At 42.8% G+C, this 23,669-nt stretch overlaps 1 protein-coding gene across 5 annotated transcripts in view; it reads left to right on the top strand.

Annotated features, from left to right (window-relative positions):
* The first annotated feature begins 468 nt into the window (after positions 1-468).
* TCP11L2 (t-complex 11 like 2) overlaps positions 469-23,669 on the top strand; it is a 50,608-nt gene continuing 27,407 nt past the window's right edge. For 3 of the 5 annotated variants that reach the window (XM_002752938.6, XM_078337178.1, XM_009004536.4), the window contains exons 1-5: positions 760-886; positions 12,223-12,414; positions 14,640-14,775; positions 20,002-20,122; positions 23,261-23,481. In XM_002752938.6, coding sequence (XP_002752984.1) covers positions 12,258-12,414; positions 14,640-14,775; positions 20,002-20,122; positions 23,261-23,481 — 635 coding nt within the window. In that variant the 5' untranslated portion in view covers positions 760-886; positions 12,223-12,257. Of the gene's footprint in view, positions 589-759; positions 887-12,222; positions 12,415-12,526; positions 14,776-20,001; positions 20,123-23,260; positions 23,482-23,669 lie in introns of those variants that run through there. The other 2 variants (XM_035257464.3, XM_078337177.1) reach the window with 2 other exon arrangements.

Consider the following 23,669-nt stretch of genomic DNA (forward strand, 5'->3'; position numbering starts at 1 on the left):
GAGGGCCTGGATGGGTGTGACTCCCAGGGGCTAATCGTCGCGAGCAGGTGCAAATCTGGACCCGTGTTTATGTGGAGTTGTAGACAAAACTGGAGATGACGCGGTTAGTCGCTGACGTGCGTGGGAAAGCCCACCAGCAGCGTTGTTGGTTGGGTAGTCTCTGTGTGGACAGTGTGGTGGTTCGCACCCGGTTTGGATTGCCCCGTCTATACAAGGGTGTGCAGGCATTCAATGTTCCATGCGCGGCGGGGAGCTCGCAGCGTGGTCCACGCCAATGCTCCCAGGAGCCCAGGGGATCTGTCCCGCGCTCCGCTAGAGGATCCACCTGCTGCTTCGCCCTGTCCGGCCCCCTCACCCCAACGCCCCCCTCGGCCCCGCCCCCGTGCCCCGGTAGGTCCCGCCCCCAACGCGCGGGGCTCCGGTCGGTGGGGCGGCCTCAGTTCCGTAAACACTTCTCTCCCCGCCTCCGGCAGCCCGGACCGCACCACTCGCCGCGCGGGGGTACCATAACCTCTCGCATCCGAAACACCTCCCATCCGAGCTGTCCTCGGCCTCTCTGGTCCAAACACGACGGAGACTTTTTCTTTAGTAGGTTCAATCTGTAAGAACTCGGCTATCGGAGCCTGAAGGGCCCTGGATCCCCTCGCCCCGTCTCGCCGTTGTCCCCCCCGCTCGCCGGTTTTGTGATGGCCGCGCCGTGGCGGCCTCTCTAGAGTTCCCTCAGGGCCCTTTAAATACCGCGTCGGGTCGGGGGGAAGCAGGAGCTGGGGGTTGCTGGGTTTGTGAGTTTTCGAGGTGATTGTGCTGTGCTCGGCGAGGGGACGCCCAGAGTCCTGACCCGGGGTCACTCCGTCGCTGTCCTCTTCTTGTCTGCGTGCGGGACTCGGTGCGTATCCATCAAGGGGAGGCGTCGCCGGCTCGGAGGGGACCAGCCGGGGCCAGCGGAGGGGACAGTGCTGCGCCGGGCAGCCCGAGGGCTCCCCTGCCCTATCTCAGAACTCCATCCTGAGACGGCGGGGCCAGGGGCCATCAAGCTTGGCTCCCAGTTCTTGTCTCCCCACTCCGTGTCCCCTTTTTTGACCTCGAACTGCCGTCCCGCGTGGAAGCAGGGAGAGGGGCACCGAGTGGCCGCCGCGGGTGTCGGTTTGGACACGGACTTCGCGCCCTGGAGGCCGCTTCACCGCTGTTTAAATCCTGCTGGACGGGTGCCAGCGACTTTCCACCATGAGGGGTCCGGGGCGCTCCCTTCCCCCGCACCCCTCGGCCAGGCTGGAGTGGAGAACTGAGCCAGGGTGGAGGCCGAGCGGGACCCGCAGCGTGTGTTGGGGATTCGTTGCCGTGGTTTCCCCGGCACTCGGCTTTGCCTCCGCCATCCCCTCCTCCAAGGGTTTGTTTTGACAGGAAACGTGGTGCTGCTGGGAGGGGAGGGGCGGCCAGAGGACGTGGGCAAGGGCGTGAAGACTCCTGTTCCGTCCCCTTGCTGGGACCTTCGGTTAAGGGGAAGAGGTGTAGAAATGCCGATGGGGTGTGGGCAGGATCCCTGAACCCTCAGGGGTGGCTTGTGTGTCCCAAAGCTGCGACTGTAGGTGGCATCACTGGGGGTAATAGCAATGATTTGAGGTGGTACGTGGATGAACATAGTTACTTGTTTTCGTCGCTATTAAGAAAACCTGTTCCATTATGTAAGCAATTTCACAATGATAGAGTTTCATTTTAAAATAAATGTATTTAAATGCAAAAATCTAGTCGAGATAAAGAGACGTGGTTACTAAATTCTAGTATAGGTCAAGGAGGGAGATGTAGAAATAGTCATGAAAAGTGGTACTCAAATGACTGAAGTTTGGGAAATCTTAGATGGTTGTCCTTACATCTTAACTGTGAAGAAACTGAACAAGTTGTCCTTGTCCCCAGTGGGAATCTCAGCACCCGTGGTCACCAGCCCAATCAGGGACCTTGCTCTTCTTACCTGCCATGGATAATGAGTTTTTCACAGTGATTCCCACTTGAGGAGGCTCCCTGCCGTGGTCATTTTCCTCTCTTCTCTAGGGATTTCATCCATCACCCTGACAGCCACTGGAAGTTGCCTGATTTGAAGAGGCCCAGGGCTGAAGATACCCAGTCATGTGTGGAAGCAGCTTCAATGCCATTTTGTGAGAGGTTGAGGGCCCCAGAGGGGGAAGCACAGATATTAAAACAGACCAGCAAGTGTGGGAGGAGTGCTTTCAAATGTGAAAAGTGCCTAGGAATCCTTCTCCCTGATGCTGTAATGCCATGTGTAACGTGAACATCTGCTTTGTAGACAAGTGACTGGCTTGTTGGCTTTTATCTAGCTCTTTGTCGGTTCTAATGTGATGAAGACCAGCATTGTCTAGATGAATGGTATAGGCCCCTATCCCTCTGCTCTATGGTTTTCGCTTTGCTGTGGATGAATAACTTTAGCACTGCTATTTGAGACTGATTCTAAAGCAGCGTTTTGCAGAAGATGGAAGTTTTTCACATCGTCTGCGTTTTTTTTCTTTAGAGCCCAGACTTAGTCCTCTGACTCCCTTCTCTTTACTACACAAATGTGAAGGCTTGTCCTTGCATCTGACCTTGATCTGGTCTTAAAGGATGGTACTCACTAGATGTTTCTTGAAATTTCTTTTTTCACATGAGCTAGCCTTAACTGGATGGGTTCCATTCCTCAAGGCCCTGCTGTGTAATCTGAATATTTCACTCCAAAATCTTTATGACTTGTACTCGCTGTAAGCAGTTAACGCTTTTGCTAATACATGGGTTTTAACTAGGGATTTTGCAGTGCACAAAGAATGGCTCCCTGCTAGAGGATTTTCTGTCACTGTAGTGGGGTGGTAGAGAATTATTTTGGGTGATGTGCTCCTTCAGTGATGCCCTTCACAGAATAGCACTTGAACAGTCATACCAGGATAAGATCAGCTTGCTACCACATGTGCAAGTGTCCACATGGTGATGGGTAGATCAATTTGGTAGAGTGGGATTAGAAAGAATGAGCAGCACACCAAATTTTCTCCAGCAATCCTGGACTGGTAGAGAGCGTGGGTTTTAGGGATCCACTGCCCGGATTTGATTTGTGCCTCTATACTGACGTGAACCTCTCTGAGCAACCTCTCTGAGCCTCAGGATCTTATAAAATGGGGATGATAATGAGACCTTAGCTAACAAGGTTATAATGAGGATTCAAGGAGATAAAATACATAAAAAATGTATAGAGCAGTTAGAGTGCTTATTATTGAGGTAGTAATAAGCAGTCGGTGACTGTTAGCTCTAATTGTTATTATTTGCTACAAGTGAGTTTCTTTAAGCTCCTGGAACTGTAAGTCTTTGCTAGTTTGAATTTTTCGTGCCTTGGAAAAGCATTGAGGTAGGCATTAGGAATCCGAGAGGAGAGTCATGACGTCCACCAGCAGCTTAAAATCTAGTGGGAGACAGATATGCACACCACAAATGTAGTACGGTGAGTGACTACATAATGGGAATATGAGTAATGCCAATGAGGCAGAAAAGGAAAACTCAAGGTGTCTTATGAATAGGAGTGTGGCATAATTAGTTCATGCAGCTATATTCATTGAGCTCCTGCTCTATCACAGCCAGTGTTCTAAGATCTAGCTGGCTCACTTAAATGCAGTGAGTGTAGCTATCAGGGAAGGTCACCTCAGAGTGGTGACATTAAATTTCAAATCTGAATGACAACAGGGAGCCAACCACAGGGAAATCAAGGAGAGGAACATTCCAGGGGGAGAGAATAGCAGATGTGAGTGCTCCAAAATAGGAAGTTTGGCATGTCTGAGGAACCCAAAGAAAGCTGTGGCATCTGGATCATGAAGGGTTAGCGGGAGAGCACTACAGAATGAGGTGGGCAGAGTTAAGATCCAGAGGGTTGTAAACCATGGCCCAGAGACTTAGGAAAAGGGAAGCCATGTAGCGATGAACTCTTTTGTTTTCTTTTTTGAGATGGAGTCTCACTCTGTCACCAGGTTGGAGTACAATGGCACTATATCAGCTCGCTGCAACCTCCACCTCCTGGGCTTAAGAGATTTTCCCGCCTCAGCCTCCCGAGTAGCTGGGACTGCAGGTGCGTGCCACCACACTCGGGTAATTTTTTTGTATTTTTAATAGAGACAGGGTTTCACTATGTTGGCCAGGCTGATCTCGAACTCCTGACCTCGTGCTCCATCCACCTTGGCCTCCCAAAGTGCTGGAATTACAGGCATGAACCACCACGTCCGGCCAGGATGAACTCTTAAAAAGGATTCTCTATTTTGCCTCTTCTGGAGGGCTCTGGCCTATTTTCTGTTTTATTTTCTAGGTACTGTTCAAAAAGGACATCAGGACAAATTTCACTGTCTAGAAGAGTTCTTGTAATAGAATGATATTTAAGCTATCACAGTGGTGGGCACAATCAGAATTTCAAAACTGCAAGAGGCTGGATTGTTCTGAATTTGAATCTTGAAGTTTCAGTTCAACCCATCATCTTCTCTTTTAACCTTTTATTTGGAAATACTTTCAAACTTACAAATAAAGTTGTGAGAATAGTACAAAGAATGCCCTGCTGTCTACCTTTTACTCAGATTCACCTATTCACATTTTGCTCTATGTGCTTTATTATTTTTTCTCTTTATCTTTCATTTGAATCACTTGAGGAAAAGTTGTGTGTGTCATGGCCCTTTATTCCTAAATACAAAAGCACAATACATTTCGACTCTGGTATATTTAACATTGGACAACAGACGATAGATTCAAATATTGTTAACAGAGGTATTGACTGACTGATACTGTCCTTTATAGCATTTTTGCTTCAGTATAGCATCAACTGTTGCACTCAGGATCAACTGTTACACTCAGTTATCAAGTGTTTTTTTTTTTAATCTGGGATGTATTCTCAACCTTTGTTTTGTGTGACATTGACATTTTTGGAACTTGTAACTTCTTTTAATAAGAATAAAATAATAGTTGATATCTGTCAGGCTCTTATTAGGAGCTTAAGTACTTGACAGATACTGTTTCAGTTGGTCTTTACAGCACTTCTACAAGGTGGATACTATTATTGTTTCTATTTTACAAATGGTAAATTCTCTGTTGCTAGTCAGTAAATAATGAAGAGGAGCCAGGATCAAGAACCCAGTCCACCTAGCTCCAGAGCCAATGTTCTTATGGCTTCAGTGACATATATTATCATCAGTGTTTCTTTGCAATCCTGAACCAGTAAAGAACTATTTGCAGTTAAAGTTGCTGCAGAAAGGAAATAAGGAAGTAAAGTTGGACACAAGTTGTGGAATCACAAGAAAATTAAAAAGCCATATCCTCTCTATCTGTAGTGAGATACAGCACTAGCCCCTTCAAGTCCCTGTACCCATTCACACCTCTCTTTAATGTCAGTAGTCTTACTGCCATTCATTTATTCAACAATAAATATTTGAATGTGTGCTGCATTCCAGTGATTGGTCTCAGAAGAAATGACAAAATATCCTTATTTCATAAAGTGATGTAATAATACAATCAAAAATGTGAATATGACAATACTTAATTTTCTTCAAGTAGTGCCTGCTATCATGTTGGAGGCTTTGCTTGGAGTCATCTTCAATCTTTTCTGTTGACTTTACTTTTGACCAGTGACTAAATCTCCAGGTATGAAGAGTTGTGAAGTTGCTGAAAAGTTGTTTGATTTACTTATCTAACCTTTGCAGTAGCGAAGGTTAGATAGGTCTAAGTTTGCATAAGGAGCATTACCTTTCTTAGGGAAACAGCCTGGTTTCATTATCATCAGTCTAAGACTTTAAAATAGTTTTTAAAGCAGTCTAATTACCCTCAACCCTTTTGAATCAAGTAGCTTTGTCCCCAGGTGACTTACTTGGAAAGTCAAGACCAAGAAAGGTAAGAGCAGGTGTGAAGGAGTTTGCAGAAGACCATTCACACAGTGATGGGCCATTTGCTTTTGGTTTTGCCTGTCAAACAAGTGCCAGGACTTCTGTTCTATGTTAACTACTGGCCTTGTTTGTCTGTTGAAGGACATGCTATTATCATCCTGACATAAAACTGTTCTTCCCTCCAGAGTGTTTAATTCATGAGGCAATGATATTAACAAAAAAAGCAAATGATAATAGAAAACATTTGTATACTGTTTACTGTCAGTGACTGTTCCAAACACTCTGCATGTATTGAAATCTCACACCAACCCTATGAATTAGGCATTCTTAGTAAGCCTATATGAGGAATTTTCACTTTCACTCAGTTTCTTAAATACAGTAATAGTGGGCATTTTGGCTTCAAATACAGGCTTCTACTTGGATACACTAAGACCAAGTTATAACATGGAGGCTTCTACTCACTAAATGAGAGTTTCTAGACATTTTGAAGCTTTTAATTTTCCATTGCAGCCCCTGTGCCGGGAACTCTACCTCTATGAATTCTATGGCTGCCACTTTGGTGACAGTGAATTGCTAGAAGAAAGTGTAGTTGCACATTATTAAGCATGCCTGCCATAAGCACATTTAATTTCTCAGAACTTCTAGTGATACCTCATGGAACTCTGGGTTTGGAGCATTTTTTTTTTTTTTTTTTTTTGAGACAGAGTTTTGCTCTTGTTACCCAGGCTGGAGTACAGTGGCACGATCTCGGCTCACCACAACCTCCGCCTCCTGGGTTCAGGCAATTCTCCTCCCTCAGCCTCCTGAGTAGCTGGGACTACAGGCACGCACCACCATGCCCAGCTAATTTTTTGTATTTTTAGTAGAGACGGGGTTTCACCATGTTGACCAGGATGGTCTTGATCTCTTAACCTCGTGATCCACCCGCCTTGGCCTCCCAAAGTGCTGGGATTACAGGCTTGAGCCATTGTGCCCGGCCCTTTGGAGCATCTTATAATTCCTAGCTGAGAGAAACCTTCTAACTGGCCCAACCTCTCAGAAAAATGTGCCTAAAGTCACACGGCACATTAATGACAAACCCAAGCCACAAACCCTAGACTCCTGACTCCCAATTATTTTAATCTTTGCACTTTTCTGCCTTATTAAACACAATTAAGAAATCTACCAAGTATGCTATCCAGCTAAAGTAGAAAAATGAAATGGACAGTTGAAACTATTAAGCTAGTTCATAAATTCCCATGGCTGGAAGCTTTTATTCACTTTCACTTGGAAAAACAGCCAGAGCTCATTTGAGGGAACTGCAGTAGAGAAAAATTGAGAGTAGAGCTTGTATAGCACAGTTGTTACATTACAGGGGAATAACTAGAAAAAAAAATGACTTAAAGTAGAAACAGAGGTTAAGATATTCAAATAATAGCATGACAAGGACCTGGGAATTTTTTTTTTTTTTTTTTTTTTTTTTTTTTTTTTTTTTTTGAGACGAAGTTTTGCTCTTGTTACCCAGGCTGGAATGCAATGACGCGATCTCGGCTCACTGCAACCTCCGCCTCCTGGGTTCAGGCAATTCTCCTGCCTCGACCTCGCAAGTAGCTGGGATTACAGGCATGCGCCACCATGCCCAGCTAATTTTTTGTATTTTTAGTAGAGACGGGGTTTCACCATGTTGACCAGGATGGTCTCGATCTCTTGACCTCGTGATCCACCCGCCTTGGCCTCCCAAAGTGCTGGGATTACAGGCTTGAGCCACCTCGCCCGGCCAGGACGTGGGAATTTTGAGGTTTAAATCTAATAAGACAGGCTTAAGAGTAGAGTCTCTGCTCTAGGGCTTGAGCTTTGGCAGTACCAGGCTGCTTAACTTGTCGTGGTATCAGCTTGCAAATGTTCTGTTGAAGCTGTACCAAATGAGATTCAGGGATTCTGATTTAGCTGACACTGAATGAATGCTTGTCATATACTTGGCACTGGTCGTGGACAAGACACAATCTCTGCCTTATTAAGGAGATTCAGAAGTAGTCATGGGAAGAAAATAAGGGACTAATATACAAGGAACTAAGTGCTTTCATGGAGATATAGGAGATTTGCTGCAGATGTACCCAGAGGAGTGCTGTTAACTTTGGCTAGAAGCAAGGCTTCCTGAAGAAGGTAGCATTTTCAAGAAATGCCATCAATGGGACATCAGATGTTGGCAAAGAGGACGCAAACTAGAGGGGAGGGTGAACATTCCATTTAGGATTTGGGGTTTGGTGACAGTGAAAGGTTTGAAGTAGCCCCTTTTCTTCTGTCTTCTCTCCCCTTCTCCTGAGCAGATTGGAGTTTAAACTCAGGTAGAATTTAGTCTTCATGGGTTAGAGGAGGCTGTTTCACCACTGAGGATGCAAGGGCTCAGGACTCTTTTATAGCCAGTGTTCATGGTGGGTGGCTTTGGGATTCTGGGATAAGGTGAGTGTCTCTACTCCACTCCTTGCCCTTCAGCCTGCAAAAGTGGACTCCAGTGGTTTCCTGCTTGCAAAAGTGGTAGGCTCAGCAAGGGTATATTTCTGTGGTGGGATTGAGGAAGGTTGTTTAGGTGAGGCAAGGTGCAAATGACCTCAGGCCTTCGACCCTTATTGAATCCTTCTTAGACTCATCCTTGTCCCCCCTCACCACCCAAGGAATTAAAAAAATTCCTGAGACATTAACAAAAAAGCAAATGATAATAGAAAACATCTGTATACTGTTTACTGTGTCACTGACTGTTCCAAACACTCTGCATGTATTGAGTACCTGAAATCTCACACCAACTCTATGAATTAGGTATTATTAGTAAACCTATATATGGAAACAGGCAATTTTTAATAGAGTAATTATGGGTATTTTGGCTTCAAATACAGGCTTTTGCTTGGATACTTCTTTTTCTCTCAACAAAGGCTAATCCCCTGCTTCCCCCGCCCGAATCCTGAGCCTGCCTCTCCTTGTGCTTTCTCAACAATGCCTTATTTTCCCTTTTCCCATCTAATAACATTCAGTACACAGTTTTAGGTAACTGGACTTGAGGGCCACGAGAGTAGGGCCTTGTCTTTGTTCAGTGACTTTCCCTGGTGTGTAGTCCTCAGAAGGCACTTGTTGAATGTTAATGGAATCATTGAAGAAACTGAAGGCATTTTCAGACATACTATACATAGTTGTGGTTTCACATTCTGGCAGCTTTAAAAGCCACTGCATCCCTCATTGCATGGGCTGGGTCAGGTTGAAAAGCTCAGTGAACTCTTCTTCTTCTTATTGTCCATCCAGGATTTGAGGTGCCATTCTCCTTGGGCCTAGGTTTCCCCTTCAGTGTCATCAGCGTCAGCTCCCGGGCCCAAGGCCTGGTCATCTTATGTGCCTGTGATCTGCTTTCTGGGTAGTGCCCAAACTTGACGGCCCAAACCCATTGGGGTTTGCAAAAAAGTGTAAGATGCAATATACACAACTATTAAGGAAAATATTGAAAGAGCATCATTTTGTGAAGATACTTGTTTTACCTAATATTCCACAGATAGTAACAACTAGTAGAAATAAGTGTGTCAAACTGTATTTTTCTAGGTACTTTCACACTATGAAAATTTATTCAACAATTATATTTTCTGAGAATCGAGTCATATTTGATTATCAAGGAGAGCACCCAACACCAATTCAGTAATAAAAATGTCTAACCTCAAATAACAAGTTAATTAATTACTAAGGAAAAATCCTAAACTTAAAGTAAAAAATAGAGTAGTGCAATTTTTCAGAAGGCCAACGTATTGCTTTCTTGCATTACGTATTGAATTCCTTGCAGCCACTTCCATCTGTATGGCTTTTCCCCAATTATAATTTTCTCCACAAATGACCAAGGTGTTTACCTAACTGTCCTTTTCTTAAATTCTGTTATGATTAGTGACCATACAAGCCTGTTTTAATATCTAAGATAATAATTTAAATTTAAATTTAATCTAACTCATGAGTTTAACATTACCGTGAATAATTTTATAAGCAATAAAACAAGATAAAAATATCAACTTACCATTATATTAAAACTAAGCTCTTCAATTATACATCCGAAGATGATAGGTAATTCTCCTCAGCTTCATAGGGCCACAAGTTTTCAACTGACTGTTAGGCTCAGGAAGCAAATTTGTGCCAATTAGACCATAAAATAAAGACATTCTCTATATCAATTCAAGAGATACAAATAAGTAATATCCTGAAGGGAGAATTATTTCTCATTGAGGTTGTCTTCATAGTGTAAAACCTTTTCTTGAAAATTTAAAACAGTACTTAATTCAGTTTAAAATGTCTGACAAAATTGTATAGATACTGACATGAACTAATGCAAAATCCCTAATGACCAGCAAAATTTATAACTGCCAATCTTTAAGACTAAAAAAGCTAACAAATCAATAATCCCTTACTAAGGTCTTACTCTGCCTACAATATGAAATGGAAAGAAGACTTAATAGACAATATCTATGCTTAAGCAAGTTGCACTCTAGCGGTGGTGGCTGGAATATACATTCCCAATTTAATACTAACAATATACCTACAAATATGGGTAAATAGAGTGTCACAGGGGTTTAGTGTACAGACTATTTTGTCACCCAGATAATGAGCACAGTATTCCCTAGGTAGTTTTTCAGTCCTCACCCTCCTCCCACCCTTCACCCTCAAGTAGGTGTCTAATGGTCCCTTTGTGTTCATGCATACTCAATGTTTAGCTCCCACTTATAAGTATGAACATGTAGTGTTTAATTTTCTGTTCCTGGGTTAATTTGCTGGGATAATGGCCTCCAGCTCCATCCATGTTGCTGAAAAGGACATGATTTTATTCTTTTTTTTATGGCTGCATAATATTCAATGGTGCATATTTACCACACCTTTATCCAGTATACTGCTGATGGGCAACTAAGTTGATTCCATGTCCTTGTTACTGTGAAAAGTGTTGTGATGAACATATGCATATATGTGTCTTTATGTTAGAATGATTTATATTCTTTTGGGTATATACCAAGCCATGGTATTTCTGGGTTGAATGGCAGTTCTCTTTTAAGTCCTTTGAGAAATCTCCAAACTGCTTTCCACTAGCTGAACTAATTTACGTTTCCACCAGCAGTATATAAGCATTCCCTTTTCTCTGCAACCTTGCCAGCATCTGTTATTTTTTAGCTTTTTACTAATAGCCATTCTGACTGGTCTGAGATGGTATCTCATTTTGGTTCTGATTTGAATTTCTCTAACTATTAGTTGCATTGAACATCTTTTCATATGCTCGTTGACCATGTGTATGTCTTATCGGAAGTGTCTGTTCATGTTCTTTGACCGTTTTTAATGGGGTTGTTTGGTTTTGCTTGTTGATTTGTTTCAACTAATACTGAAAGATTCTAGTATTAGTCCTTTGTGGGATGCATAGTTTGCAAATATTTTCTCCCATTCTGTAGGTTGTCTGTTTACTCTGTTGATGGCCTTACCCTGGGAGGGACTCTGATGTCCCAGAAACCCTGGACATAGACACCAAGGGACTGGTTTTATCATGTAGTAAATCCCCTTATCCCTCTGAGTCTGTTCCCCCACTTGTGAGTCAGGATCCTACATGCATGTACCCTCACGGGGTTGTGATGGGTACTCTGTAAATTGTCAAATGCTAACCATGTATCAGGTCTTATTCTTCATATCACAGCAGTTCATGTGAAAATGGAAAGGGAAAAGCTGAAGACTTCCCAGCCAGAGGTTTCATGCAGTCTTACCCTTTACCCAAGCGGTTCACAGAAAGCATAAAGAGGGTGATTTCACAACCATCTTATCTGAAACAAAGCAATAGGAACAATAATAGCAGCTAACATTTGAGTGTGGTGCCAAGCTCCTTAAAATGAATTCTTTTCTATTCAATCTTCTGGCAACCCTATGAGAAATTAGTCTCTCAGTCCAGTTTCACTATGAGGTAGGTGGTTAAGTGACCTCCCCAAGGTCTCATGGCAAAAGACAGAATGAGTGATCTGACCCAAGTCCTACACTCCTGCCTTCTCATGTTTCAGCAACCCGGGAGGAGAGAGCATGTATCCTGAATTTTTTTAAAAAAGGATCTATCATTGCTTAGAGCTTCACATTTTATAGTAGGTGTGTCCTGAGTAAGCGCACACCTATGGCTGTGGGATCCCTTTTCAGGAGGGCAATCTTAATTACCTAGTGACCTGGCTTAGTTGGGCCAAGGTGCTGGGGGAAGGATGAGGTCATCTGGGGGCCTTTCCAACACAGTGACACTTGGGACAAGCTGTCTACACTGGAGGAAGCATCAGTGCTGCCTGTGGTAGTACCACAGAACATTGACACAGGGTCTCTTTCTCTGCAGGTGCTACTTTTTTGCCCACACTTAAGTGACACAAAATGCCGTTCAATGGTGAGAAGCAGTGTGTGGGAGAGGACCAGCCAAGTGATTCTGATTCTTCCCGGTTTTCTGAAAGCATGGCATCGCTCAGTGACTATGAGTGCTCCAGGCAGAGCTTTACAAGTGACTCCTCCAGCAAATCCAGCTCTCCTGCTTGTGAGCCAATGGGGGAACAGGGGTTGGGGGTGGCGGGGGGTACTTCTAGTTATGTGTTGGATTTGAAAACTCAGAAATGCCTGAGAGCAACAGACTTCCCCCTTTTTTCTAGATGCACCAGAATAGCACCGCAGAAGCACTGCAGCTTTCCTGGACACGTTCTCAGAAATAAATAGCCACTCAAGTTTACAACCTACTGATTTTTATTTTGATCACTGCCTCTGATCTGCTTTGATCTGACCATAAATCAGGACTTCAACCCCATCTGTCTTTTCTCCCAAATGGCAGAAAGCCATTCCTTGAGGTTACCCTGCTCAAGGATAAATGCAAATTGGTCATTTCTGATGATTCCTGACTTAAACTGAAGGAAACTGGCCTTCACTGAAAGGTCAGGAAGGAAGTGAAATAATGTAAAGGGTTTCATGTTGATTTCAAAAATATTGTGCAAATCACCCCAGGAAGGTGCCCACGAGGATAATTACCACATTAGGGGTGTGAGAAAGAGTTAAAAGAGAGGCCACAGCAAAAGGAGGTATCTTTTTCCCTTTTTTGTCTGTAGAAACTAGAGATGTGTAAAGCAGATGTGTTTGCCTTTTTTTTTAATTGGCACTTCAGTAAGTATAACACCTTTAACTGACAAAGCAAATGCAAGAAAAAGCAACTGATATTTAATATGCTAAACTCTCCACTTCTTATAAATTGCTTCATTTGTATTTTAAATTTTTACATTTTCATTTTTTAAAACTTAGAAGATACATAAGAATAGAGAAAAGAAAACATTGCCTATGATATCACCCAGAGACGACAGCTGGCAGTGCTTTGCCACATCTTTATCCTTCGCATAGACATATGTGTGTATATATGTGTGGACTCTTCTCACTTAGTATTATAACTAAAACATTTACTCATGATTATGTGTTTTTGAGACATTGTTTTTATGAATACCCACTACTTCATCAAGTGAATATACTGTAAACTCAACCATTGAGTGATCATTGGACATTTAGTTAGTTTCCATTTTTTTGCTGTTATAAATAGTGCTTTATGAACATCTTAGTGCATGAAGCCTTTCTGGAAAGTCTTTTGTATATCACTGAATTATTGGACGAAAGTATATAGACTTTTTTTTTTTGAGACGGAGTTTCGCTGTTGTTACCCAGACTGGAGTGCAATGGCGCGATCTCGGCTCACTGCAACCTCTGCCTTCTGGGTTCAAGCAATTCTCCTGCCTCAGCCTCCCGAGTAGCTGGGACTGCAGGCGTGCACCACCACGCCCAGCTAATTTTTTGTATTTTTAGTAGAGACGGGGTTTCACCATGTTGACCAGGATGGTCTCGATCTCTTGACCTCGTGATCCACCTGCCTCGACCCCCAAAGTGCTGGGATTATAGGCATGAGCCACCGCGCCTGGCCTATATAGACATTTTTAAGGAGAATCTTGAGTCAGAGCTGGCAGAAGAAATTGACAGCAGCCACCGCAGATTTCTGTGCCATTTCTCTCTCTTTATACTGTATATGGGGTTGGCACATCTGACATCAGGGTACCTAGACATCCTGAAGAAGGGTTTTACCAATTCTGTGTATCACCTTTCTCTTCTTCCTCCTCTTTCCCTATTCCTCCTCATCATCATCTTTCCTTTTTTTTTTTTGAGACAGAGTCTTGCTCTGTCGCCAGGGTGGAGTGCAGTGGTGCGATCTCTGCTCACTGCAACCTCCACCTCCAAAGTTCGTTATTCTTCTGCCTCAGCCTCCCAAGTAGCCTGGCGACAGAGCGAGACTCCATCTCAAATAAATAAATATTACAGTTTTAAAAATCCGTTATTTTATGTTGAGTCTACTTGATGAGACTCCTGAATTACAAAATAAAAAATAATCTTATCAATTTCCTATACATGTAATAAGTGTAGGTTTCAATGGGCACTAAAAATGAGGTAATTTAATTTTTAAAAGTAACTTATAATAGGCCTATATCAATAAGATGGTCTCAGAAATATTTGAGACAATATTATCAAATATGGTAACTGAAGCTATTGAAGGAGTTCTTAATTTTTTTAAACCTTTATTAAGTGGGGGAATTCACCTGTTTTAGTATTTAGTATTTAGTCTCCTTACTTATAAAACTCTGCAGTATATACATTCTGATAAATTAAACTTTATCTGCACCAGGATGCTTTGTTGGATGACAACTTCTCTTCCACATCAACTGGCTTTTGTTTTTCTTTCAGCAACAAGCCCTCCAAGGGTTGTAACATTTGATGAGGTGATGGCTGCAACAAGGAACTTATCAAACATGACTCTTGCTCATGAGATTGCGGTAAATGAGAACTTTCAATTGAAACAGGAGGCCCTCCCAGAAAACAGGTAACCTGGGGGCATTTTTTGTATATAAACTATGCTGAAGATTGTGTGTGTGTGTGTGTGTGTGTGTGTGTGTGTGTGTGTGATGAATATACACATACTCAAACTGATTTCTGGAAGTTCTTATATAATATTCTCAGGGGTAAACATTTAGTTCTCTAACAAAGTCTTATACTTATTTTTTAAAAATTCTGGGCCAGGCACTGTGGCTCATGCCTGTAATCCCAGCATTTTGGGAGGCTGAGACCGGTGGATCACCTGAAGTCAGGAGGTCGAGAGACCAGCCTGGCCAACATGGTAAAACCCCGTCTCTACTAAAAATACGAAAATTAGCCGGATGTGATGGCGGGCACCTGTAATCCCAGCTACTTGGGAAGCTGAGGTAGGAGAATCCCTTGAACCCATGGGGCAGAGGTTGCAGTGAGCTAAAATGGCACCATTGCACTCCAGCCTGGGTGACAAGTGCAAGACTCTGTCTTTAAAAAAAAAATTCTGGCTGGGCATGGTAGCTCACACCTGTAACCCCAGCCCTTTGGGAGGTGGAGGCAGGAGGATTGCTTGAAGCCAGGAGTTTGAGACTGGCATTGGCACCAAAGCAAGACACCATCCCTACAAAAAATAACAATATTATCCAGCATGGTGGCATGAGCCTGTAGTTAAAGCCACCTGGAAGACTGAGTCAAAAAGATCATTTGCGCCCAGGAGGTTGGGGACTTCACTGAGCTCTCATCATGCCACTACACTCCAGCCTGGGTGACAGAGCAAGACTCTGTCTCAAAAAACAAAAATTCCCATTTGTAACCAGCCCAGCCAACATGGTGAAACCCCATTGCTACTAAAAATACAAAAATTAGCTGGCGTGGTGGCAGGGTGCCTGTAATCCCAGCTACTAGGGAGGCTGAGGCAAGAGAATTGCTTGAACCCAGGAGGTGGAGGTTTCAGTGAGCCGAGATCATGCCACTGGACTCCAGCCTGGGTGACAGAGTGAGATTCAGTCTTTTTTTTTTTTTTTTTTTTTTGAGACGGAGTTTCGCTCTTGTTACCCAAGCTGGAGTGCAGTGGCGCGATCTCGGATCACCACAACCTCCGCCTCCTGGGTTCAGGCAATTCTCCTGCCTCAGCCTCCTTAGTAGCTGGGGTTACAGGCACGCGCCACCATGCTCAGCTAATTTTTTGTATTTTTAGTAGAGACGGGGTTTCACCATGTTGACCAGGATGGTCTCGATCTCTTGACCTCGTGATCCTCCCGCTTTGGCCTCCCAAAGTGCTGGGATTACAGGCGTGAGCAACTGTGCTCGGCCTGTGAGACTCAGTCTTAAAAAAAAATCCTAGGATACATATTACCCATAATCTTTAGAACTCAGTTTATATGTCACCTCCTGAGGGAAGCTTTTTCTGACATTCCTGAACCCCCAGACTACAATTAATCCCTTTGCTAGAGACGCCTGTCGCCCTTGCTGCCTCCCTTTTGCTAAGAGGTCTTACATTTTATGTTGGATGTCCATCTTCCTCACTTGATTGAAATGCACCATTTATGGAGGAGCTATGTCTGTATTGTTTGTTGCTGTATCCCTGTTGCCTAGCATAGTCCCTGACATGCAGTACAGGCCCAAGAAATATTTGCAGATTGATTTATTGAAAACTGATATTCAAGTTTGAAAAATAAATAAATGCATCTGAACTGTTAAAGTGCTAAAAGTAGGCAATCCAGAAATGTCTGGAAGTAGGAATCCCAGCTGCAAGGGGCACTTCCTGGGTAAATCTCACCCTTCAACCTCTAGTTGGAGTCACCCCTTTGGATCCTACTTCATCCTTTCTGCAGTCAGTGGCTCGATTTCCTGGGACAAAGAGGAGAAGAGGCTTGAGACTGTTACAGATCAACCATCTTTAGAAGCAAAGTCGGTTTATGGATTGCATATTCAGCCTCACATTACCAGTTATAAATCCTGAGGCATTCTGTCAGTTAAGACAACTTAAAATATTTGATCCTGTTTAGAACTTTTTTCATTTGTTTTAAAGCAGAAAAAGTAAAGTAAGTAAAAGTAATCATCTTTCTTCTTTAAAATGTGGATCGTAGTCCTCCAGGGGATGTTGTTCATATAATATTAATATTTTTTAAGCTTGCCATCTATCGTGGGTATATCTGTTTGGTTTCCTTTGGTAACTGCATTTCGCCATGACCTTTGATACCAGGTCTGCTGCTACAACCCTAGGCTAGGCCACGATCATCTCTGGCCTGGACTCTTTCACTCCTAACTAGTAGCCCTGTCTCCATTCTTAGCGCCCCACCGTTCATCTTCCATATCCACACAGTAGCCTTAATTATCTTTTTAAAGAATAAGCTATATTAGATGATTTATTTGCCAAAACCCTTCAGTGGTTTTCTATTACTCAGAGACTAAAAATGGAAACGTTTCCATATGGCCTGGATGACTCCACTCCCCTGACCCTGTCTCAGTGCTGTCCCTCCGGCTTTGCTCTGCTTTAGCCATGCTGGCTTCCTTCCTGACCTCAGGGTTCACCAACCTGGATCTTGTCTCAGAAACTTTGTTCATGGGACTTCTTCTTTTGAGATGGTCTCATTCTGTCGCCCAGGCTGGAGTGCAGTGGCGCCATCTAGGCTCACTGCAACCTCCTCCTCCTGGATTCAAGTGATTTTCTTGCCTCAGCCTCCAAATAGCGGGAACTACAGGTGTGCGCCACCACACCTGGCTAATCTTTGTATTTTTTAGTAGAGACAGGATTTCACCATATTGAACAGGCTGGTCTCAAACTCCTAACCTCATGATCCGCCTGCCATGGCCTCCCAAAATGCTGGGATTACAGCCGTGAGCCACTGTGCCCAGCCCACTTCTTCTTTTTGAATTTCTTTTCCCAGACCTTCACGTGGTTCTTTCCCTCTCCCCCTTCAAGTCTGAACACAAAGGTCACTGACTTAAAGAGGCCTTAAGATGGTTACATCCAATGAAATCAGCACCCTCTCCATAACCGTCCACCACATTGTCTTACTGTATCATTCTCGTAGGTCTAAAATTGTCATTCATTTTTAATGTGTTTGCCTTTTTATCCATGCTTACATACAAATGCAGTCTTTTCACTGCAGTATCTGCAGTTCCTATTACAGGGCCCCACATATATTGGATGTTCAATAAACATTTATTGACTAATACAAATGAATTTTAAAGTTAAAATTTGTATTTTTTATGAAGTAAAACAAAAGACAGGGCATATCTGTACTTTAAATTCAAAAGTGGTAAATACAGGCCATAGTGAAGGTGCTTTAGGCTCAGACAGACCCTGGGGTTTGAATCCTGGCTTTACTGAGGCCATACCTGAACTTCACACTTCCCAAGGATAAGATGGGGACTACACTACTCACTTCAAATGCATGCTCACTAGCATAAAATTGCCTTGCACAAAAATACTTTGATACTATGGAAAATATTGATCTTTCTTCCCTTCAGTTTCTGCCACGGCTAGAAAACGTGAGCAAGGGAAACAAAGTGCAGAGTTAGGACACATTGCCTTTGTTTAAAAATAAAGTCTCAGCCGGGCACAGTGGCTCACACCTGTAATCCCAGCACTTTGGGAGGCTGAAGTGGTGGATGACCTGAGTTCAGGAGTTCAAGACCAGCCTGCCCAACATGGTAAAACTCTGTCTCTACTAAAAATACAAAAATTAGCTGGGTGTGGTGGTGTGTGCCTGTAATCCCAGCTACTCGGAAGGCTGAGGCATGAGAATCACTTGGACGCAGGAGGCAGAGTCTGCTGTAAGCTGAGATTGTGTCACTGCACTCCAGCCTGGGCAACAGAGCAAGACCCTGTCTCAAAAAAATAAATAAATAAAGTCTCATATCACAGTATTAACTATTGATTTTCATATGACCCTCCACAATGGCCACGTTTTTCCTTTTTTGATTATGGCTAACTCATATTTTATCAAATATTTTCCTGGTAAAATCCATCAGGTTTTACCAGGAAATAATAGGAATGCTTATAAATGATTTTAAGCAAGTCCCTCCCTGCCCCCATACTTTCCCAGAAAATTAAAGAGATACAAAGTACCTTGCAGACTTTAGGAAAACTTAAATTTCAACTCTGACGTCCCTTAGGGACCTATAAAAATGTTTTAGCTCATTTCTTGTTGTTCATTCAAGCCAGGTATGTATGGCTTATAAAGTCAAGAGCAAAAGTCCATCCTAGCAATGTTTGCCTTTCTCGTTGTTCTGGAGTGTTCCTGGAGAGTCTCAAACTTTGGAAATGGCATTTATATTGAACAAATTTCCTCATGCAATTAGAATAAGTTTTAATATTTAAAATTGCCGAGTAGAATGTAATATTTGTAGTTACAAACTTTAACTCATGTTTCGAAAGCTAATTTTCCTCTTTCATAGCATTATTGTATATGTAGCTATTTATACTTTAAGAAGAAAAATTAGGAGATATACTTATCAAATTATGAATTCATTCACCATGCATTTGTCAAGTACTCACTATATATCAGGCACTGTGTTAGGCACAATGGTAAGTACCTAGATGGACTTACAGACTCTGCTTGGGAAAGGTATATCTCTGTGGGAAAACAGCTTCATCAGAAATTACAGTGCAGAGACATAGGTGGTTCCCTAAAAGCTGTTGCTAAATGGCATAGGAGTTAGGTAGGAATGTGTATTTTAATGTGCACCTATTTTAAGGCATTGACATAAAGGGTGAAGCCAAGTAGCCACTTATTCTATTGTAAGCTCTTCCTAGGAAGGCTTCTATTTTGGCAGTTTGGTCTGGCTGTCTTTAAATGGGACACCTAAGCTTTAGCTGGCAGGCGTTCAAATGCATGTGCCCTTGGGGCTAATGTGTTCTAGTCCATGCCATGAAATTTCAGCTGGTGAGGAAGAGCAACTTTGCCATCTCATTCCAAAAATGTAGAACAAGTCTGAAGATCTATATAGAAGAGTAGATACATAAATTTTGAAATCTCTTTAGGACAGAATTTTATGAAGTTATTGAAAGCATTTTCAAGGTCTAGGGAAAACAGTACAGAATGCTAAATGAAAAGTACACTCTGTTAATGCATTCAACAAGAAACATATTCAAAAGATTAATAATGGGATTAAGGGCAATTGCTCTGCTTTTTAAAATATTTTCTAAGATTTCTACAGTGAGGATATTTCTTGTATAATCAGGAAAAACAATGATGATTATTTTAAACAACAATCCCTTTCATTGCTATAGTTTGGCTGGTCGCGTGAAGCACATTGTTCACCAGGCCTTCTGGGACGTCTTGGCTTCAGAACTAAATGCTGACCCTCCTGAGTTTGAACATGCCATCAAACTGTTCGAAGAAATCAGAGAGGCAAGTTGCTGTTTCGTTTGCGTCAGTTAGTGTCTTACTCCAGGTGGGCTGCTGTAACAGACTGGCATAGCCTGGGTGGCTTATGAACAATATAAATTTATTTCTCACAGTACTGGAGGTTAGGAAGTCCAAGATCAGAGCACCAGCAGATTTGGCATCTGGTGAGGGCTCATTTCCTGAGTGAGCTCATAGGTGGTGCCTTCTTGCTGTGTCCTCACATGGCAGAAAGGTCAAAGCAGCACTTCAGTGTCTCTTTATAAGGGTACAATTCCATTCATGTGGACCTCACCCTTATGACTTAATCACCTCCCAAAGGCCTCACCTCCTAATTCCATTCCATTGGGGATTGGGTTTCAACATACGAATTTGGTGACAGAAGAAAACACAGATATTGAAAGTATAGCAGTTTTTTCCCCAAAAGATTGTTTTATGTCCTTTAGTATTGGCCACTCTTTTTCACTGGCAGGGTTTACCTTATCCTGCCCCTCCTGGAGTAGAATGAAGGCTGAGAAAATAGTGCCGTGGACACAGCTTAGAGTGATGCTTATAACACAGAGACTCTGGAGTTAGATTGTTGTCCTGGTTTAGTGATGAGTTCTCTCTTTAAGTCTCTATTTCCTGAGTACTTACAGGGTAGTCATAAGAGCTAAATGAGGTGACGGTTGTAATTTTAGTTAACATTTGCAAGGCACTTGCTCTATTTCAAGCACTAGATTGCTCATTTCTTCTTCTTTTTTTTTTTGAGACAGAGTTTTGCTCTTGTTACCCAGGCTGGAGTGCAATGGCGCGATCTTGGCTCACTACAACCTTCGCCTCTTGGGTTCAGGCAATTCTCCTGCCTCAGCCTCCTGAGTAGCTGGGATTATAGGCACACGCCACCATGCCCAGCATGGGCATGGTGTATTTGTATTTTTAGTAGAGACGGTGTTTCACCATGTTGACCAGGATGGTCTCGATCTCTTGACCTCGTGATCCACCCACCTCAGCCTCCCAAAGTGCTGGGATTACAGGTGTGAGCCACCGCGCCTGGCCTGCTCATTTCTTTTTATCAGAACACTGTGGAGTCGTTTCTCCTGTTATCCTTATTTTATATATTAAAAAAAACAACTTTTCTGACTCATGCAGGGTCACACAGCTTTGAGGGGTAGAGAGGGACTTGAATTGAGCCACGCTGGCTTAGAGCGCTTGCTTCTAAGCATGTGTTGTGTGGATAAGCACAGTGTCCTTTGTTAACTGAATAATCAAAATGTAGGTTGCTCATATATAATATATATTATATAGGTAAAATATACTTAAGGACTCCATGGGATATTTTCATCTATGCTTTTTTTTTGAGATGGAGTCTTGCTCTGTTGCCCAGGCTGGAGTGTAGTGGCGTTATCTTGGCTAACTGCAACCTCTGCCTTCTGGGTTCAAGTGATTCTTCTGCCTCAGCTTCCCGAGTAGCTGGGACTACAGGTGTGTGCCACCCTGCCCAGCTAATTTTTATATTTTTAGTAGAGACAGCATTTCACCATGTTGGCCAGAATGGTCTCGATCTCCTGACCTCGCGATCCACCCACCTCGGCCTGCCAAAGTGCTGGGATTACAGGCGTGAGCCACCACGCCTGGCCTCATCTATCCTTTTTTAAAGAGTTCTTTTGGAGCAATGATCTGCAACTTGTTCTTTCTTCCCTGAACTTTTACCTGTAGATTTTTTGAAACAAAATGTTTATTTTGTTTCAGATGTTGCATATTGTTTCAGTGTATTTTCTTTATAACATTGATAAGAAAAAAGATTCCTAGCTGGGGCTGCCATCTTTGTGGAGTGTGCATGATCTCCCCATGTCTGCATAGTTTTTCTTTGGCCCACATCCCAAAGATGTGCCTGTTAAGTTCATTGACAAGTCTAAATGGTCTCGGTCTGAGTGAGTGTGGGTATGTGAGTGAGTGCATCCTGTGGTGGGAGGCATCCTGTCCAGGGCTGGTTTCTGCCCTGTGCCCTGGCTGCCAGGGAAGGCTCTGGCCACTTGCAACCCTGAACCGGAGTAAGCAGGTTGGAAAATGAATGAATACAAATTATTGTTAACATAAAAATTCATAAAGTATTCAATAATCATACAGATGCATGACAATAAACAATGTAATATGAAAGTGCTCGTGAGCCTACCATAATTGTTATTATTTACTTTTGAACTGTGTGGTGGAGGAGGTGTTCCTTAACAGTTTTTGTTTGCAAACATTTCTTCTCTGATTTAATCTACCACCGTGGCAGCTGTCACTGATTTACCAAAAATTGGGTAAATAATTATCTTATTTTTTTAATTAATTTTTCTTGTATGTATAGCTCACATTTATCTCAGTGTTTAATATCAGAAGTGTTTTGGATCTTTATTTAGAAGTTTGTTGATGTTTTGGTCGGGCGCGGTGGCTCAAGCCTGTAATCCCAGCACTTTGAGAGGCGGGTGGATCACGAGGTCAAGAGACTGAGACCATCCTGGTCAACATGGTGAAACCCCGTCTCTACTAAAAATACGCTGGGCATGGTGGCACGTGCCTGTAATCCCAGCTACTCAGGAGGCTGAGGCAGGAGATTTGCCTGAACCCAGGAGGCGGAGGTTGCAGTGAGCCGAGATCGCTCCATTGCACTCCAGCCTGGGTAACAAGAGCGAAACTCCATCTCAATAAATAAATAAATAAATAAATAAACAAACAAACAAACAAACAAATAAATAAATAAAAAGAAGTTTGTTGATGTTTTTTGTGACCAGAAATATGTCACAGAAACTTAACCGTTGTGTGGTAAAATTGGTTTCATCATGTGTCATTTCACTTAAAGTTGCAATTTCCAGGAACCTGTCAGCATTGTTAAGTGAGGACTTACTGTGTTTTCAGTAATCTTGCTTCCTTGCTAGTTGTTTTTATTCTTACAGGAGCAGGAATTTTCCATGGTGGGGGCACTTTAACTCAGAAGATAGACCTTTCTTTTTAGGATTGAGACACTGGAATGCTCCTCTGATCCACCACACAGTCAGTGTCAACTTCCGTGGCATATGAGGCACTAAAATATGGGCAGAGAGCTTGGTCATCTAGACACTGAAGTGAAAAGTGACAGCTTTTATTCATGTCATGATGCTGTTAATTTTTCTTTCCCTGTAGATTCTTCTCTCTTTTCTGACTCCTGGTGGCAACCGGCTTCGCAACCAGATCTGCGAAGTTTTGGACACAGACCTCATTAGGCAGCAGGCTGAGCACAGTGCTGTTGACATCCAAGGCCTGGCCAACTATGTCATCAGCACGATGGGAAAGCTATGTGCTCCTGTGCGAGATAACGATATCAGAGAGTTAAAGGCTACTGACAACATCGTGGAGGTGCTGAGGTTAGCATTTTTGATGTTTGCATTTTCTTAGAGTATCTTTGAGTTCATTCAGAAGGGAAGTTGGGCATTGGGGAACACATAATAACAACTAGTACCCCAAATCAATTACTGACCCTAGAAGAAAACCAGATAAACAGAGAACATGTCAATTATTTACTGTATGCAGAGAGTTTTCACATAGAATGATC

This window comes from Callithrix jacchus, chromosome 9, assembly GCF_049354715.1.
Source record: "Callithrix jacchus isolate 240 chromosome 9, calJac240_pri, whole genome shotgun sequence".
Taxonomy (NCBI): Eukaryota; Metazoa; Chordata; class Mammalia; order Primates; family Cebidae; genus Callithrix; species Callithrix jacchus.